The sequence below is a fragment of the Marmota flaviventris genome, chromosome 1 (genome assembly GCF_047511675.1).
Source record: "Marmota flaviventris isolate mMarFla1 chromosome 1, mMarFla1.hap1, whole genome shotgun sequence".
NCBI lineage: Eukaryota > Metazoa > Chordata > Mammalia > Rodentia > Sciuridae > Marmota > Marmota flaviventris.
The window spans coordinates 218,721,731-218,739,545 of record NC_092498.1 but is presented as its reverse complement, the minus strand read 5'-3'; the positions used below and the strand labels follow the sequence as shown (position 1 = coordinate 218,739,545).

Sequence of the window (17,815 nt, the reverse complement as noted above, 5' to 3'; positions counted from 1 at the left end):
CTTGGGACGGGTCAGCCGTGGAGCCCGCGTGCTGCCCGAGGCCGAGCCCGTGGGGGGGCGAGGCTGCCACCTCCGCGTCCCGGGCGTCGGAGCTGCAGCCGAGGCCCCTCACCCCAGGCCGCGCGATGCCGGGCCACGGTGCCGCTGGCCCTCAGGAGAGGAAGTGAGTCCGTCTCCACCGCAGGCACACGTCCCCACGCGGCACTTAGGGTCCAGGCTGGGGACGGCTGGGCCTCCCAGTGGGTCCAGGCAAGCGCGGGGCCTAGGCCACCCCACTGCACGGTGGCGGGATGGCCGTGCCCTCCAGACCCCACAGCCGGGCGGAGAGACCAGAGCAGTGGACCCAGGACACTCAGCCCGGGCAGGACGGGCTCCGCAGCGTGGGCCGAGCTGGCCCTGGGCTCCAGGTGGGGGACAGCGGGCGCCTCAGTCCCCACACCTGGGAGGTGGGCAGGAAGCCGCCCGAGGTAGGAGTGGACCCGGCGGGCAGTGTCCCCCACCCTGTCAACAGGACGTCTGAGGGCCTTGGGCCAGCAGCGGGAGGCCAGTCTACTCAGCGGTACGAGTGGCCGTCCTGTCTGCAGAGCTGTGGGCGCTGGGCCGGGTCCCCTGCATGAGGGGACAATGCCCTGCTGTGGAGGACACTGCGTGTGGACACCAGCAGCAGCTCCAGACCCTCTGCAATAATGACAGATGATGTCCCCAGAGGTGGCCACATCCCGATGGGGGAAGAGCCGCCCTGGGCTGGACCTCTGCCCCATGGCTTGGTCACCACCGGAAGCTCCTGTTTAGTGCAGGAGGCATTCGAGCTCAGAGAGGGGCGGAGGCCTGCCAGGGTCACACAGCCCGGGGTGGATCCAGCTCCTGCCGCCCAGGTGCCCGGCCCAGGTGCCCGGCAGGGCGTGACCCAGAGCACCCCTGCGGCAGGGTGGGTAGTCACCAGGCTGGCTGTGCCACAGGAGCTGGCAGAGGGGCCCAGGGCATGCCCGGTTGCACAACCTGGGACTGGCACGCTGGCATGCCCGGGCAGTGCCACGGCCCTGGCCCCGAGGGTGCCGCCAAGAAGGAAGCAGCAGCTCGGCCGGGCACCAGGACCACTGACGGGTCCACGCCAGGTGGCCGTGGGACGAAAGGCCCAGCTGGACCTGTCCCCGCCAACGGGAGGCCCCAGTGGGTCACAGCTCTCCCAGGACAAAGCCCGACGGGCCCAGAGACGGGCGCGGGGTGGGTCCCCTGGTCCCCACAGAGTCCAGCCAGCTCCCCTGGCCCAGAGCTCCCTGCCTGACCTGCCTCCTTCCGCCTTGTCCCCACCGGGTCGGGGCCAGGTCACGCCTGCACGTCCAGGGGGCGGCTCGATGGCCAGCTGTTGAGCACCTGCCGTGTGTGGGCGCCGAGGGCGAGGGTGGACGGCACCAAGGGGCACCGAGAAGCGGAGCCTCCAGCCTAGAGGACAGCCCCTGCCGGCCCTGGGGACAGACAAGCCTGGCGTGCTGGGGGCGAGGCAGAGGAGAGGGGGCGGGAGGGGACAGGCAGGCCGTGCGGGGCCTCCGGAGCCCCGGCCTCCTCAGACAGGCTGTGAGGACGCCTGGCGGGGGGCCGGGCTGAGGGGAGGTGGCCAGGCTTGTCCCTGTCCAGTCCAGGCGGCCTGCGTGGCTCAGCCCCTCTGCCTGGTCCCCTGCCATCTTGCCTCCCGCTGCCCGTCCTCCTGCAGCCGCCAGAGGGCGCCTGGGAGCACCCGCCCGCGCCAGCCTCCCTCCCGCTGCCTCCCTCCGTGGTCCCCCGTGGTCCCTGGGTCAGAGCCCAGGTCCTCCCTGCAGCCCACAGGGCCCTGCCTGACCTGCCAGGGCCCCGCTCTCCCCCGCTGCAGCCGCGGGCTCCTCCTGCCCCAGGCCCTGCCTCCCAGCCCCGGGCCTCCCTGTCCTCCCTCAGTTCTAGCCACCACCCAGCACTGGGCCTCCACACCCTGACCCCGTCCCCAGTGCCTGGCACGCAGCAGGTGCTCAATAAATGCTGACAAACGGCTTCACAAAAAGCCCCTCTGATGACCGAGGTCCCTGTTCCAGAGTTGCAGCCCGGGCCTCCCCCTCCCCTGCCCCTCCCGGGGCCCGTGGGCACCGCTCTTGCTGGAGCCGGGGACAGAGGCTGAGCCCCAGAGGGGGAGCCCTGGGGACCCCGTGAGACAGAGTCGGTGGCACAGACATGTCGGGCCCTGGTCCTCCCCGGCTGGAGGACAGGCCCAGGACAGGGACCGGGACCCCTCCCGTTGGCTGGGCCTCTCCTGGCACCAGAGCCCAGCAGACGCTAGGGGGGGGCGGGCTGTGAGCCCAGCCTCCCGCCCCCGGGGCCTCCCCACGGGGAAACTGAGGCAAGGCGCCGGGATGGGCGAGGCCGCCACCCTCTGCGGGCCCCGTTTGGCCACGTCAGGCTTGGCAGGGACCGCAGGGCGAGGGCGGGACGTGGGCTGCTGCCAGGCGATTCCTCCCGGGGGCGGGGGAGGGGAGGTTCCCCACGGAGTCCAGCCCGGCACAGGGACAGCTGGGGGCAGGAAGGGGGCTGTGCGGGCCTGGGCAGGGAGGGGGGGCGGGGAGGAAGGGCCCTGGACCCAGCCCTGTGCTCCTAGAAGAGAGGGGCAGCCCTCTTCCCTCGGAGGCCTGTGTGGAGGCCCGGCCTCAGCCTTGGGCCTCCACAGCTCCCCACCCAGTCGGGAGCCCCTGGGACCAGGCTGTGGTCCCAGAGCTGAGGCCGAAGGTGCCCAGCCATCTCAGCCCGTCCTTGTTGGAACGTCGACATTTTGTGCCCCTGGGGGTTTCTTGCTGACTCTCCAGAGGCGGTGTGAAGAGGTCTGCCCCCCTCCCCCGAGCTGGGCGCAGTGCCCGTCCAGCCTGGGCGAGGCCCTGGTTCCACCCCCAGCAACAAGACAACCATAAGAGTCAACAGTGGGCACGACCTCGATCTCGCCTCCTGAGGAGGCTGAGGCAGGAGGACGGCAAGGTCGAGGCCAGCAGGGCCACCGAGGGAGACCCTGTGTCAAAGTGAGAAAGACTGGCGGTGCCACCCAGCGGGAGCAGCCTGGCCGGATGCAGGAGGCACGCATGACGATGACGATGACAGGACTTCCCTCAAAGGGAGCTCCAAGGGCACCCTCCGTGCGGATCCCGGATCCGTTTGTGCCAGCCCCATGCCGGGCGAGGGTTGGCAGATGCCCTGAGGAGACCGACCCCAGCCAGGCCAGAGCAGAGGCGGGGAGCAAGGATGTGCCCGCTCTGAGCTCGGGAAACTCCACCCTCCTCCACTGGCTCCGGAAACTTCTGCTCCAGTGGGAAAGGACTGCTGTTAGGCTCAGGCCACTGGGGCCTCGAGCTCCTCTTCTATAACACGGACTCGGTGACGCTACTGCTGGCCTCCCAGGATCAGGACGAGTGGGGAGGTCACCAGGAAGCGCCAGGTTGGTGGCAGTGGCTGGAGGACCCCCTGCCCCCATCAATCATAGTCGCTCCCTACAGAGGCCGGGAGGAGCAGAGCAGCAGAGCCCCGTGCCAGCACCAGCGTGTCCTCGCTCCCACCCTGTCTCCTCCCTGCCTCTTCTCTGGAGGTGGGACTGGAAGGTGAGGCCTTCTGGGTTCAGAGAGAGACGAGCTCTGAGACCCAAGTCCCCAGCTGACCACCTCCTGTGTGGCACCGGGCAAGTCCTCAACCTCTCTGGGCCTCATCTTCCCCGTCTGTCTAGCACCTTCCCCAGGAGCCCGTGCCAGGCTCCAGTGCAGGATCTGGCCCCGTCCTCCTGGGTCTTCACCCAAGGGAGGCCACAGCTCGTGGCCCAGGAGGCTCCTACCAGACGCGCTGGCCTCTCCGTGCCCCAGGCTCCCAGAGGACAGTCCCCCAGGCAAGTGTGCAAAGGCTGGGCCTCCCGGCCTCCCGGAGGACAGCCCGGGAGGGTTGAGAACTGGGGCGCCCACCATCCTCGGAAGGTGAAGCACTACAGCAGCAGACCCGCAGCGTGGACGTGGCCAGCACCGAGGGGACAAGTTCTGGGGCCTGGACCCGGGGGACCCCATAGTCTCCCTAGTGAAGAAGTGACCGAGCGTCAGGGCACATGGTCCTCCCGCTGCTCCGCGTGGACCTGGGAGCCTGCACTGACCCACGGGGCCAGCAGCACACAGGACGGTCAGCAAGTGACCAGCAAGTGACCGGTGCTGCGGGGCCCGTGGGGGCTGCCTCTGCAGATGAGGTCGAGCACCTCCTGAGGGTGCCGGGGCGCCCCGGGGCGGCTCGCTGGGTCCCTCCTGGGCGAACGTCAGATTCGGCATTTGGGGTGGGGAACACTTGTGTGGGACCCTTTAAAGGCAAAGGCATCAATCAAAGGCCACCACGTCTCCGTGCTCGGTCCCCAAGGTACAGCGTCCGCGCCCAGGACACAGGGGGCCCAGCCACATCCACGTGCGTCTTCTGGGAAGTGAGGCTGGGGCCTGTGGCCGGGCACCGTGTGCGAGGCCCTGGGCTCCATCCCCGGCACCTGGGAGGCCTTCTGAGGCCGTGGCTGCCCTGGGCCTCGGCTCCTTGGCAGTTCTTACTGAGCACCTACTGTGTGCCCCGGACAACCTGTGAATGCTGCCCGCGGCCCTCTGCGGGGATCCAACCTGCTGCCTGCAGGACCCCAGCTCGGCTCTGGCCTCGGGGGCAGCTGCGCAGGAGCAAGATGCACCCTCTCCCGCCACGGCCGCTGGGCTCGGCCCACTGCCATCGTGAGGATGTCACCTAGGGACTGGGCTCGAGGTGCTGAGGCCGGTGACCCTGTGAGCCGACCTGGAAATGCGCTATGGGGTGATCGGGGCACCCGACAGCACCAGGTGGGCACCCCGAGTGCTGCTCCGGTCCTTCTGCGTGGCTCTCCCTGAGTGGCCGGCCCGGGTCGTCCTCTCCTGGTTAGAAATCACGAGTCTCAACTGCGCGTCGGGCACAGGCCGGCGACTGCGCGATCCGTGGCCAGGCTGGGCCAGCTCTTTGCTCCCCCGAGGCCGGTGGCCCTGGCTGGCGAGCTTCCCACAGTGCACTTCTCCCTCCCTCCAGATGGGCTCCCGGTCAGCTGGGCTGGCCTTCTGCGGCTCCCTGAGGACCATCCAGGGAAGGGCTTCCGGGGCAGGTGAGGAGAGGCTGTGTCACGAGGCCCGAGAATGGCCAGTGCTGGGGTCATCGTCCGTTTTCAAAGTGGTTGTGTGTGGAGGTCCTTTGGGCACCCACAGCTCCGACACGACGTCGGTGGACACTTTTAACACGCGGCCAGTGAGAGGGGAGTAAGCGGAGGCCCCGCTGGGATCTCGTCGCACATCTTCTCAGCCTCTGGTGAGGCTGGGCCTCTCACGTTCCTGCTGACTGCCTGCGCTCTGCCTTTTGTGATGAGCCTTCTCACATTTTGATGTTTTCTGCCTTCTCCTTATTGGACCTGCGCGGGTTTTTAAGGCTGTGACGACCCCCGGGCACCACCCCATTACCACAGCTCAGAGCTCTCTTAACAGGGTCAAAACTGACTCTTGGAGGTTTTTTAAAAAAAGTCCCTCTTAACGCACACAACACAGAGGGACATGGAGTGTCAACAGGAACACTGCGTCCACGGCCCAGGTCTTCATAAGGCGTGGTCAGGTGACTGAACAGCGCAGAGGGACCGTTTTCAAACAGAGAACACGGATTCATTTCGATTTCTGAGTCTATGACAATGAACATCTTCAGGGCATCCTTGCCTTTTCCAAGTTTAGGAAAGACTCTTGGGAGCTGGACAGTGCCGTCTGGGCCTGCCTCCGCCTGTGCCACGCATGTCAAACGGCTTCGCCAGCCCATGCCCACACTTACCTCTAAGCAGTTTTGAAAATGCCCGTTTCACCACATCCTCACCAGCATGGGGTTTTATCAGTTTAAACATCTTTGCTGACTTTGATGAGTGCCAGAGCACTGTGCGTTCTGAATCTTGTCCCCCTTTCTCCGGCTCTTGTAAGGCTGGACCTTACACGTTGGCTGGTCATTTTGCCTCCTGGGAATATCCCAGGGTGGGAGAAGGGCGAACCCAGTGTAAGGACGAGGGGACTCCTCCTCCCATGCACGGTCCCTGGGCATCTTCTGGGAACTGGCTCCCGTCCTCTTGCCCCTGGACGCCCAAGCTGGGGATGGCCCTGTCCCCTGAGCACAGAGCTGCAGTATTTGCAACCTGCTCACTCCTCCCACAGCCGGGCTGTCCCTGGGCTCGCCGGGGGCCCACCCAACAGACCGTACACGGCACCCTGTACTGTCCCGTCCGGTGGCGAGGGAAAGCGCATGCTTGGAACAGACGCGGTTCTTGTCAAATATTTTCGATCCATGGTAGGTTGGGCCCGCAGAGATGGGGGGTCAGCTGCAGGGGCACAAACGCAGCTGGCTGCGTCCCTCACCATGTGAGACAGAGCTGGTGGCCAACCAGCTTGGACACTCACGTCCAAGGGTTGAAGGGGCAGCCTGGTTTCCTCCTCTGTCTGATGGAAGGTGGGTCCTGAGACAGGGAGGGAGACACAGGGGGTCAGGAGGAGGGGGATGGAACGTCCCGCGTTTTCAGATCTCTGGTGAGGCTGGGCCTCTCTCATGGGCGTGCTGACCATCCATGCTTTAACTCACCAGGCGCAGTGGCCACGCCTGTCATCCCAGCGGCTGGGGAGGCTGAGGCAGGAGGCTCGCCAGGTCAAAGCCAGCCTCAGCGATGGAGAGGTGCTAAGCAGCTAGTGAGGCCCTTTCTCAAATACAAAACAGGGCTGGGCGGGGCGCGGCGGTCAGGCCCCAGATTCAATCCCCCATACAAAAAAAATCAAAAAAGGAAGAGGGAGAAACCAGGGCCTGATTTTTGGGGTGGGGGTGCAGATTCTGAGCCTATTCAGATCCCAAAGACGCCCAACCTGGTGCCCTCCGACCACCACTTCCTGCTAGCTGACCTCAGGCAAGTGCCTGACCTCTCTGAGAGCCGGTCTCCGTGTCCCTGAGATGGGCACACGGGCGCTGAGCTGCCGAGAGGCATGGGGGCGTGAACTCACAGCAAGCACCCAGGTGCTTGTCAGGCCCAAGGTGACCTCATGGAGAAGGCAAGGGGACAGTCAGTGGAGGCCTGGGACGGCGGCTCTGTGTCCCCATTACTGCCCCATGGACCCTGAGCCCTGCCCCTGACAACTGGTCTTCCCTCCCCTTTGTCCGCTCTCCTCTTCCAGGTACCAAGTTCCACAAGCAAGACAGGGGGTCAGCGGAGGCCCACTGGGGACAGCAGCGGGAGGGGTCTCCAGTGAGCAGCCCTGCCCCCCCCCAGCCGCCAGCCAGAAACCAGGAGAAAGGTCAGGGCCAGGGTCCTCAGGTTCCTGGCGTTGGGGTCGCCCCCTGGATAGGAGTTCACCTCTCAAGCCTCAGACATTCCTTCTGGAAAGGGGGCAGAATGTCCAGGCGCCACGAGGACACCTCAGCGTCTCAAGAGCCGTCGCGGCCAGGGCTTCCTGGTGGATGGCTACTGACCACGTGGCCGATACTTATTGAGCAACTACTGGGTAGGCAGAGCTGCTGTCGGCGCAGTGGCCTGACAGCGCCCAGCCCCCAAGCTGCACCTAGGATCAACTTCCAGGAGTCCCCCGACTCGGCAAAGCTGTCGCCGGGCTGTCCGGGCCTGGTTCTCCTCCCGCACCCCACCCCAGAGTCCCGCCAGGAGAGCAGGGAACTGCTTCCACAAAGGGTCCCCCCCAAACCGGAGCCCCAGGGGGGGAACGACTGGGGTCGTGGGTAGGCAGGGAAAGCCAGACCCGAGGGCGACCACGGCAGCCGCCTGTCCAACTCTCGGCGGGAGCTGGACCCCACGCACCTCGCTCACTGCGCCAGACGCAGAGCTGGGGGAGGGGGCGGCGCCTGCTCTGCGGCTGCCCGAGGAGGGGGGGCTGCGGGAGAGCGCTGGGGGGGCGCTGCGGCAGCGCTTCCCGGCCCGCGGCGGCCCGCGCGGCAGGGGCGGGGTGCTGACCCGCCTCGGCCCGGCCCCGCCCCCGCTGCGGAGGCTTCGCCATTAATCCTGACCCGGGAGGGGGCGCCCGCCCCCCCACACCCACCGGGCCGCGGCGCTCGCCCCCCGCCCCCGCCTGGAGCCCCTGCGGGACCCCCAGGGGACCCCCGCCTCCAGGTCTGTCGCCCTTGGTGTCCAAGTCTGTCTGTGTCCCCGTCTGTACCCGCCGTGCCTGTGTGTAACTGTGTCTCCGGGACACCTGCGCTCCAGGGCCCGGGCAGCTGGGGGAGGGGCCTGGGGTCGGTGCGGGGGTCAAGTCTAGGTCTGAGTGTCTCTGTGACTGTCAGTCTGTGAGTCCCTAGGTGACAACCCGCAGCCTGAGGGCGTGCGTCTGTGTTCGCGGAATCCTGTAGGAGGTGCGTGTCCGCGACATCCCGCGGGCTGTGAGCCGGGTCCCCGGTGTAGGGGTGACACCCTGGGCTGTGTATGTAACACGCTTCAGGCACCGAGCGCGCGGTGTGTGTCCGTGTCGGAGTCGCGGAGGCCGGCCGCGTGTGTCCCCGTCCCCCGCGAGTGTGTGTGTGTGAGCGAGCGCGCGCGCGCCGCGCGAAGGTGGATCCTCTCTCCGCAGCGAACCGGGCCGGGGCCCCACGACCCGCCGCGGCGGCCGCTCGCTGGGCCTCCCTCGGCGCTGGCCGGGCCGGGCCCGGGATGCAGCCACAGCACCAGCCGCCACAGCCGGAGCCGGCGCGGGGAGCAGCCTGAGCGCGGGCGGCGCGCGGGACCGGGGGGAGGGCGGGCCGAGGGGAGGGTCCTGCGGGCCGGGGGGGCGGGCGCCGCGCGCCCCCTCCCTCGCGCGCTCGCGCCCTCCCCCGCGCGCCCTCCCTCGCCGCCTCCTCCCGCCGCCTCCGGCCCCCCCTCGCCGGGGACCGAGCGCGCTCGCTCCGGCGCCGGCCTCGCCTCCTCGCAGCAGCGCCATGGTACGTCGCCGCCCCCACTTTCGTTTTCGCCCGGGGACTTTTTGGGGTGGTGCGTGGGCTCCGGGCGAAAGTTGCAAGGTCTGGGGGGGCAGGAGGCAGGGGCCTCCCGGAGGAGCGGCTCGATGCGGGGACCCCCTCTCCGCTTGCCCGTCGCCGCCGGACCCCCCACCCGCCGATTCCCCCGCAGGGGGCGGAGCTGGCGCGCGGGGAGCAGCGGGGGACCCCAAGTGGGGGGCCCTTCGCGGGCGCCGCGGAGTTGGCGGGGAGGGCGGGGCTCCGGGGAGAAGGCCCCCCCCGCCGGCCCCCCGCCCCCTCCCGGGCCAGACCCGAGGCGGAGGGCGCGGCCCTGGTGCACGACCCTCCAGCGCGCAGCCCCGGGGTAGCCGGGGCGGAGGAGGGGGTGCGGGTCCGGGCCGTGCGGGCCGGGGGTCGCGGCGGCCTCAGCGGGGTGCCCCGGCCCGGGCGAGCGCGGCGCGCCAGCTAGCGGAAAATGGCCGCTGCGGAGAGGGGCGGAGAGCGCGCCGCGGCCGCTGCCGGGCGCCTTGAACTTGGAGCCGGGCGGGCGGCCGTGCTCGGCGCCGCGCAGGGCCAGCCGCTGGGCCTGCCCTCGCGCCGCCCGGACCCCGCCCCCTGCTGACCCGGGTCCCGCTGCGGCGCGCGTGGGGTCCCAGCCCCGGGGGATCCCTGGGTCCTCGGCAGGCGCACCCCAGGCCGGGAGCGGCAGAGGCTGCATTTGGGGATCCCGGTGTCCTGTCCGCGGGCTCCGTAGCGTTGCATCTCGAGGGGTGCCTGGGGGGCTCCTGGGCTCCTGAACCCGCCAGCCCGCGAATCCGTGGGAGCGTCCGCGGTCTGTGCGGCTGAGTGGTCCGGTACCTGTCCGTGGGTCCGCGGGTCGCGACGCGTCCTCTGCTTTATGCATCCATGTGTGCGTATCCACGTGTGTTTTGTGTTGCCTGTGTGTGTCAGAGCTTTGTGTGGCTACGGGACAGCCTGTGCGTCTGGGTAACTCGGCGACTGTGCTGGGCGTCCCAGCGGGACGGTCTTGTGAAACTGTGTGTGTCCCTGGGGCCATGTGTCCCTGGGTGACCGTGGTGTGTCCGTGTGTGTGTGTGTGTGTGTGTGGCGGTTGTGGGATGGGAGTATTGTTGGTGAGTGGGAAACTGTCGTGTGGCTGCGTCCCAGGAGACTGTAGGGTGTCGCTGTGTGCGTGTGACTCGGGCGCTGAGTGTCCCCGGGGATGGCCCCCCTTCCCCAGTTCCTTTTTTCCTGGAGCCGGGGCTGCTGGGGGCGGGGCAGGCCCTTCCTCTGCCTTTGCAGAGTGCTTTCCCTCATCTCACCCCTTTACGACCCCTTAACCTCCCCCAGCCTCAAGGTCCCCCATCCGCTGGGCCCAAGGTGGTCCTGGCTTGAGGTTCTGGCGCGAGGTGGCGCCGGGACGCGATCACCCAGGGGCTGCGCGTGCGCGGGGACCTGCCCCGAGGGGGCGGGGCGGCGGGGTTTCCTCCCTCCCTCTGCGGCTGTGGAGGTCCCTGGGGGAGGGCGGTTGCCGAGGTGTGGGGCTAGGACAGGCCCCGGGGATGGCCGAGGAGAGCCCTTAGACCCCTATGCTGGGGAGACCCGAGTGGCGCGGGGGCCACCCCCAGGCCTGCCTGCACCCTGGCCCCGGGTGGACCAGAAGCAGAGCGGTCGCTGAGTTCTTCCGGCCTCGGGGGAATCCACGCTGCCCCCACCTGCGCGTTTTTATATAATTTTCTAAATATAAAAGCCTCAAGGCCAGGCCAGAGTCTCTGCTTTCTTTTCTTTGAAACCCCATCCCATTGGGGATTGGTTTGGGAAGGGGAAAAAACTAGCCCTGCCAGGGCACACTGAGACACACACACACACACACACACACACACACACACACACACACCAGGGTCCCAGCCAGACACACCCAGGCTGCACCCCCCTCGTGCCCATGTGTGTAGCATATTCAGAGCCCAGGTATGCCCCCCCCCCCGGTGTGCACACAGAGCTGCACACACGCAGGTACACACAGACTCCCGCTCACACCTGGAGATGGATGCACACAGGCGCAGCACCCACACTTGTCCCCACCCTCGACCCCTCCCCTGCCCCTGGGTGTCCCTGCAAGGCCCAGGGGGAGGAGGTGGCGGTCATCCTGGGGGACAGAGGTGTGTGCTGGTGAGGATGTGACCTGCCCCTGCCTGTGTGAACACCATGGGGGTCCACGGTGGGGTGTGTGTGCTCACAGGAGTGTGTGGTCCTGCGGAGTGTGACTGTGGTGTGTGTCTGTGGCTGCTGGTGTGGTGGGGGGCAGTTCTGTCCCCCTGTGGTTGAGCAGAGCTGTGCTGTGGGGCGTTGTGAGGCCATTGTGTGCCTGTGTCCTGCGGGGATCTGGGGGGCCTGCGGGGCTCTGCTGTGGGTGGGGTTTGAGGCCAGGTCTGGAGACCTTGCTCCCAGAGGGGGGGTCTGTTCAGCCATGAGTCTGTGTGTCTGCCTGACTGTGTCAGGTGGGGTCTCCTGTCTCTCTGAGCCCGCGATGTGCGTGTGTCTGTTGTGTGCATGTGTGTATCGGCCCAGTGTCACATCCCACCTTGACCTCTCTTGACTGAAGACCCTGACATTCCTCCTCTGAAAGATGCAACTCCCATGGACCCTTGCGAGGGTTGGGTGAGGTGGTGGGGTCAGCAGGTGCACACCTGGCAGGGTGTGCCCCGTGGGACCACTGTGAGGGTCCCCAGGGTCTCTGCTGCTCTGTGAGTGGCCCTCGGTGTTTGTTTCTTTACTGCACGAGCCCTTGGAGTCATCTGAAGAGGATCCAAAGTATCCAAAGTCAAGCTGGAGGTCTTTGTGTTAATGTCCCCAGGTTTAGACCCACCTGCCACACATCTGGGTGTGAGCAGTTGCCGGGGAGCAGGCTCAGGTCTCAGGAGGACCCCTGTGAGGCTGGGGTGCGGGAGGGGAGCCCTAACCTAGAGCCAGGCCAGGTTCCACCAGCTCGGCGGCGAGCCCAAGCCCACGAGCGTGCATTCGTATAAATGGCACACGCATGTTTACTTCAAGGACACACCTGCATCCTCAGTGAAGGGTGTGTGCATGTTCGTGCAGGGACCCTGGCATCTGCAGAAGGGACACACTTGTGTTTTCATAAAGGACCCTGTGCATTTGGTGGGCTGAGTGTAGTTAAGAAAAAAAAAATTCTAACTGAGGTTTTTGACTTTCTTGCTGAGCCTGTACCAGGGATGTCTCTGCCCAAGAGTGCACTTGACAATGTCTGGGGACGTTTCTGGTGGTCCATCTGGGGAAGAGATGCTCCTGGCCTGAGCAGTGGCCAGGGATACTGCTCCATGCCCTGTGGCACCCAGAATGGCCCCCCACAAATGCCCGCAGTGCTGGGGACGTGAGGCTTTGGGTTGCTTCTTGGCTGGGCCCTGAGTGGCCCATGGAGGAGCCCTGCTCCCCCCGCCCCCCGGCTGCGTCCTGCCGTGGCCTCAGTGCCTCAGCAGAATCACCAGAGATGGGCATGGAGGCAGAGCCTGAAGGCTGGCGTACGAGCATTACTGTTGGGGGTGACCTTCTTGGTGGGACAGTTACAGGAGAGTGCAGGGGTGGGGAGGGGAGAAGGCATTTTCATTTTTCAACAGATGAGCCACATTTTGGTATCTCATGTGCCCACTCCTGTCCCTCCACCGAGGTCCAGATCAACCAGTTGCTTTCTTAGGAAACCACCACAGGCTGGGCACTGGCTGGTTTATCCCTAGCCCAGAGGGGCAGGAACGGTCATCACCCCATTTCACAGAGGGGGAAACTGAGGCAGGGAACAGTTAAGCTGCTGTCCAGAGGAGACTCACCAGGCAGCAGCGACCCTGCACCAAACCGAGTGAGCGAGTGAGGAGGTGGGCAGCTGTGGACGCAGCAGGAGCCTCTCCCACCTGCAGCCGCCCCCACCCTTGGGCAGGAGTATTAACATGTCTACAGCAGTCCAGCCTGAGGCGTGTCCTGAGATGAGGAAGCTGAGGCTTCCCCAGGGCCATCTGTGTACCCCAAACTTTACCTTCAAAAGGAGCCCTCCTGCAGGAGGGGGACCCACGCTGCCAGACGCAGGCTGCGGGCGAGGCTGCAGGGGAGCTGGGGACTTCAGCTTCTGGGTGCATTCGAGGGTTTACCTTGTGTGTGCTCGCGGCACATTTTAATAAAATATGCCTTGGGTTGGCATCTGGATCCCCAGACACCCGGCCCCATCATCCTGGGGTTTTAAGTGCCACCCCCCTCCCCAGCTGCACAGAGAATTTTAAAAGAAAAGCATTTATGGAGTGCGGGATGGTTTGGGTAGTAGTCACCCCAGGCAGTGGGGAGTCTCCGGGGCCAGGGAAGAGGGGCTGTGGGGTCCTGCTACCTCCTGGCTCACAACCCTGAGCGGGTGCTGGTGTTCCCCGGGTTCCCCTGCCACAGGGAAGTGCTGCAGGCACCTGGCCCTGAGCTTGGGCAGCTGCCCCAGGCTGGGGAGAAGGTCCCTTCCAGCTCAGAATGCTGAGTCAAATGGGCAGGCTTTCCAAGGGGGTCTGAGTGGGCTTCTGAGAAGGCCAGGGCTGTCATGCTGTTTGTTCTTGGGCAGACAGAGCCCCCTGGCAGGAGGACACCTGAGGTGGGGATGAGGGATGCAGCAGAGTGTGAGCCTGGGGAGGGCCCAGCTGGCCTTACACACCCTGGGGGCCTCCACTCTGGGGACGTGGCCTGTGCCTCTCTTGCAGAGGGAGAGCTGCAGCGCTCTAAGAATGTGGATTCTGGGGCCAGGTGGCCTGGTTCCAAGTCCACATTCTCCGTGCCTCGTTTTCCCAGGCTGCGAAATGGGCTGTCCTTTGGGGCTGGAGCTGGGGAATGAGGCCTTGAGGGTTCATCTGGCAAGCCAGCGTCCTGCTTGGCCACCGTCATCCTGGGTCTGGGGAGAAATACGGGCGAGGCCAATTGCCCCCACCCCTTTGGCACTGGCTGAGCGGGAACAGATTTCTGGAGGCCCCTCCATTAGTGGAAGCTCTTCTGGCGTCGTTTCCAAGCCTCTCCAGCGCCGGAACTGCAGCCCGTGTCTGGATCTGGGGGCAGGAGGGAGAGAGGGTGTCCTGGGACGCCCCCCCTGCCGTGCACCCTGCGGTGCGTCCTGTCGGTCGTACATCTTTAAGGCGAAAGACGCGCGCTCCCGCCGGCCTCTGCGCACGTCACTTCTTCATTCTTTCCCTCCCCCCTTGGCTCGTTCCTGCAACTTCCCGGCCAGCTCGGGGCGGGGGGAGTGGGGGGCGCTTGGACCTCCACCTCTGCCCCTCGGGGTCCACCACCAGCCCGGCCCCGACCTTCCCAGTTGACCCCGGTGGGCAGCCCCAGGCGACCCGCTGCGGTCGGGCCCGTGGGTCCCGGGCAGCGGTCCCAGACCCGGGGTGGGGACGGGTAATTCTAGCAACGCTGGGGGCTCGCGGGACGTGGGGGGGTCTTTCCTCGCTCGCGCTCTTTTTTCCCTCGTTTCTTTGAAAGTTGGATGTTGAGAAGTGGGAGGTTCGCGGTGGGAGGAGAGAGAAATTGGGGGGAGGGAGAGGACAGGCTGCCAGAGGGAGGGACAGAGACAGGGAGACGGGGGGGGGGGGGCAGGAAAGGAAGAGACGCGGACAGAGACGGGGAACCGAGGGAGGCGGCGCTGGAGAGAGGGAGCGAGGGAGGGAGGAGCGGCGGCCGCGGGAGGCGGCGAGCCGAGCGCGCCGCGGGGGGGGGGGCTGGAAAAATGACTCAGTAAGTTCCGCGCGCCCGCTCCGGCCGCCCTGCGCCTCCCGCCGCGCCCGGGATGTATTCGTCCCCGCTCTGCCTGACCCAGGTACGCGCCCCCCAGCCCGCGCCCCCGGCCCCGCGCCCCCGCGGCCCGGCCCGGGAGTTTGGAAGCTGGCGGCGGCGGGTCGAAAAAGGCGCGCGTCCCTCCCGCCACCCGGGCCGGTGCCCCCTCCTCGGGGCCCGGGTCCGGTGGAGGATCGGAGGATCCATTAGGCCCCGACCCCCACCCTGGACCCCTACTAGGGACCCCGGCCTCGCCCACCGCCCCCCGGGACCCCTCGCGCTCCTGGGCGCGGGGCTGGGGCTGCAGCCGCGTCCTCCCTGCACTCCACTCGGGGCGCGCTGCCCCCGGCGCTCGGGAAGGTCGGGAGGGGGAGCCCCCGGCGCGGCGGAGGCTGGGCTGTGCGCGAGGCGCCTGCCGCCTCCCGAGGAACCCAGGGGTCCCGGCTGGACGCTGGGCCTCCCCAGCTGTGCTGAGAAGAGCATCCCTCTGCGTGGTCCCCTCCTCCCCCGGCCCAAGTGGTGACCCGCCACCGCAGCCCTCGGGCGCCTTTCCCCCCATTATTGGCCCACGTGTGCGTGGAGGGGGAGGGGGCGCGCGAAGTTGGAGCGCGGGGGCGGGGAGGGTGCTCTGACGTCCGGCTGCCCCGCCGCCCCACCCCCAGCACCCTCCCGGTATTTTCGCCGCATCGATTCTGAATTATTGAGCTGCCAGAGCGGAGCGGCCGGAGCAGCCGGGAGGCCGGGAGGCCGGGCGGCGGGGTCTGGCCTGGCACTGCGGAGCTGCGCGCCCTCGCCAGCCCGGCACCTGCCCCTGCCCCCTCCCGCAGCAGCTTCTCACCCCGGGCCGCACTCCCAGACTGCCCTGGGCTGAGCCTTGTGCAGTGACCCAGGGGGTGTGTGGGGAGGGGGTGGCTGCCCTGTCCCAGGCCACTCCCCAGGGGACTCCTGGCCCCCCACGGCCTCCTGAGGCCCCCAGGACCACGTGGTTTCCAGCTGGGCACCCCCCTTCAATTTTGCTGTGTGATTTTAGGCCAGTGGGGTGCCGGCCTCAGTTTCCCCAGGTGTCATGAGACTGAGGCAGGTGCAGCAGAGAGCCAGCGCAGGCTGCAGGGGTCCCTGGAGGGAGCGTGGCTACTCTCAGGTGTCTGCCCAGGTCCCCCATGCATGAGCCTGGAGTCCCCTTCAGGGTGGTTCTCACTGGCTCTCCAGCTGCCACTCAGGTGTCCCCGCAGTGAAGGGGGAGCTGGGCCAGGGGTTGTCCTGTGATCCCTGGTGACCTTGGTGAGCCCCTGCCCCTTTTCCTTCCTGAGCAGCTTTGGGCAGGAGGGCTGCCAGGGCAGGTGTCCCCTTGAAGCCCCCCCCAGGAGGGCGGAGGGAGGGTTCCGAGGTGTGGCCTTGGGCAGGCTTTGAAGCCTCTGCACTTAGTAGGTGGCCCCAGTGGTGCCTGACCCTCTGCCTTCCCTCCCTGGCTCCCTGCAGGGGGTGGCTGGAGGGCCACCAGGGGAGGCTGTTCCAGGGCCTGCTGCTGTGGAATTCCCCGACAGGCTGGTCCAGGGACAGGCCTGCGTCCACGCTGCCGTGGGGGAGGGGACAGCCTAGCCTTGCCTTGCCCCAAAGAACTTGCTGTGCCGACCGTGCCTCAGTTTCCCCAGGAGCAGGGTGGGGTCAGCCAGGGGGACAGCTGAGGGGCTCGAAGGATCCAGGTCTGAGTGAAGAGCCCGAGACCGGGCAGAGATGGGGAGACACAGGGGAAGAGAGAGCCCGGGCCGGGGGTCCCCACTTCAGGGACTCCCCTGTGACCCTCCCCTGGTCACCCTGCCCTGCACAGGAGCCTGGGACCCCTCTGGGACCTCCGTGGTCCAAGTGCAGTCCTGCAGCCGGCTCCCTTCGGGTGGCTCAACCTGAGCGCCCCTGGCTCCACGGGGGACTCCGCTTCCTCTCCTGTCCCTCACAGTGGTCCCTCCCTGCCTCTGTCCCTCCTCTGTCCCTGCCTGTCTCTGTCCACCAGGGTCTCTCTTCCCTCCTCCCTGTCCCCCTCTTCCCTCCTGTCCTCTCTGGGTCTCCTACATGGCTAATTTCACAACCTGAGTCCAACCTAAAATAGCTCCCTTTTAGCTGATCCGACCCGGATCCTTCTGGGGAGCCCAGGCCTGGGGGGGGCAGTGCCTGGTGCCAGCCCGCGCTGTGCCACCGGCCGGCCTGCGGGGGGGGGGGGGGGAGCGGGGCTGCAGCGGGCAGCCCTGGAGGATTCTGGGAGCCTGTCCCGGTCGGTCGGCGGTGACTCAAGTGCCTTTTCACTTTTACTCTTAAGAGGAACTGCGGAGCCGTTATTTCCATAAATCCTGCTGGCGGGGAGGTGGCCTCCCGCCCGCCGCCACCGCCACGTTAGTTATTCCGGGTTTGGGGCCAAATCCCTGTTGGCTGCCCTACCCAGCAAGAGGATTCCCTGGCCCCACTGGGCCTGGGCCACCTCGGCCGCCGTCCCTCCCTCATTCATTCACCCTCCCTCACCCCCTTGGCCTCCACCTTTTGACGGCCGGCCGTGTCTCAGCGTGGACACTGAGGCTGGGCCTGTCGGGTTGGCCAAGCCTTCCTTACAGGCCCCTGCTGAGGGCCAGGGGAGATGGGGAGGCGGGAGGCCCTGGGTCCAGCCCGGGGCGGGTTCTGGAGGGGCATCAGGGGTCACGCAGGACCAGGGAGCCCCAGCACCTCGCAGCTGGGAGAGGGGCCAAGACTCAGAGAGGGTCAGGGCCCGCCCAGGGTGGCACAGCATGGTGGTGGGGCCAGGATCTGGGGCTGCTGCCCATCTGGCTGTTTGGCCTGGGCAGGTGGGGCTCACAGAGGCCAGCTCCCCCCGACACCCCCCCTCCTGTGTCCCCCTGTCTCTGCGCCTCCCCCGCCTCCCCTCCCCTCTCTGCGGCGGGCGAGGTGCCTCTTGGAGCCAGGGCCGGCTCCCTGTAAATCACCGAGCTGGATTCTGGCGAGTCAGCGTTCTCTCCCGCTCGCTCCCTCTTCCTGCCAGAGCCGCCTCCCT

General features: G+C 67.1%; 1 protein-coding gene across 4 annotated transcripts in view; it reads left to right on the top strand.

Moving 5' to 3' along the window:
* Positions 1-8,079: 8,079 nt before the first annotated feature.
* The window catches only part of Nfic (nuclear factor I C), a 48,479-nt gene continuing 38,743 nt past the window's right edge, over positions 8,080-17,815 (top strand). Inside the window, exon 1 of one of the 4 annotated variants that reach the window (XM_071604085.1) lies at positions 8,080-8,161. Coding sequence is in view for 3 of the 4 variants with exons in the window: in XM_071604084.1 (XP_071460185.1) it covers positions 14,795-14,824 (30 nt within the window). In the remaining variant the exon portion in view is untranslated. Of the gene's footprint in view, positions 8,162-8,894; positions 8,965-14,682; positions 14,825-17,815 lie in introns of those variants that run through there. The other 3 variants (XM_071604083.1, XM_071604084.1, XM_071604082.1) reach the window with 3 other exon arrangements.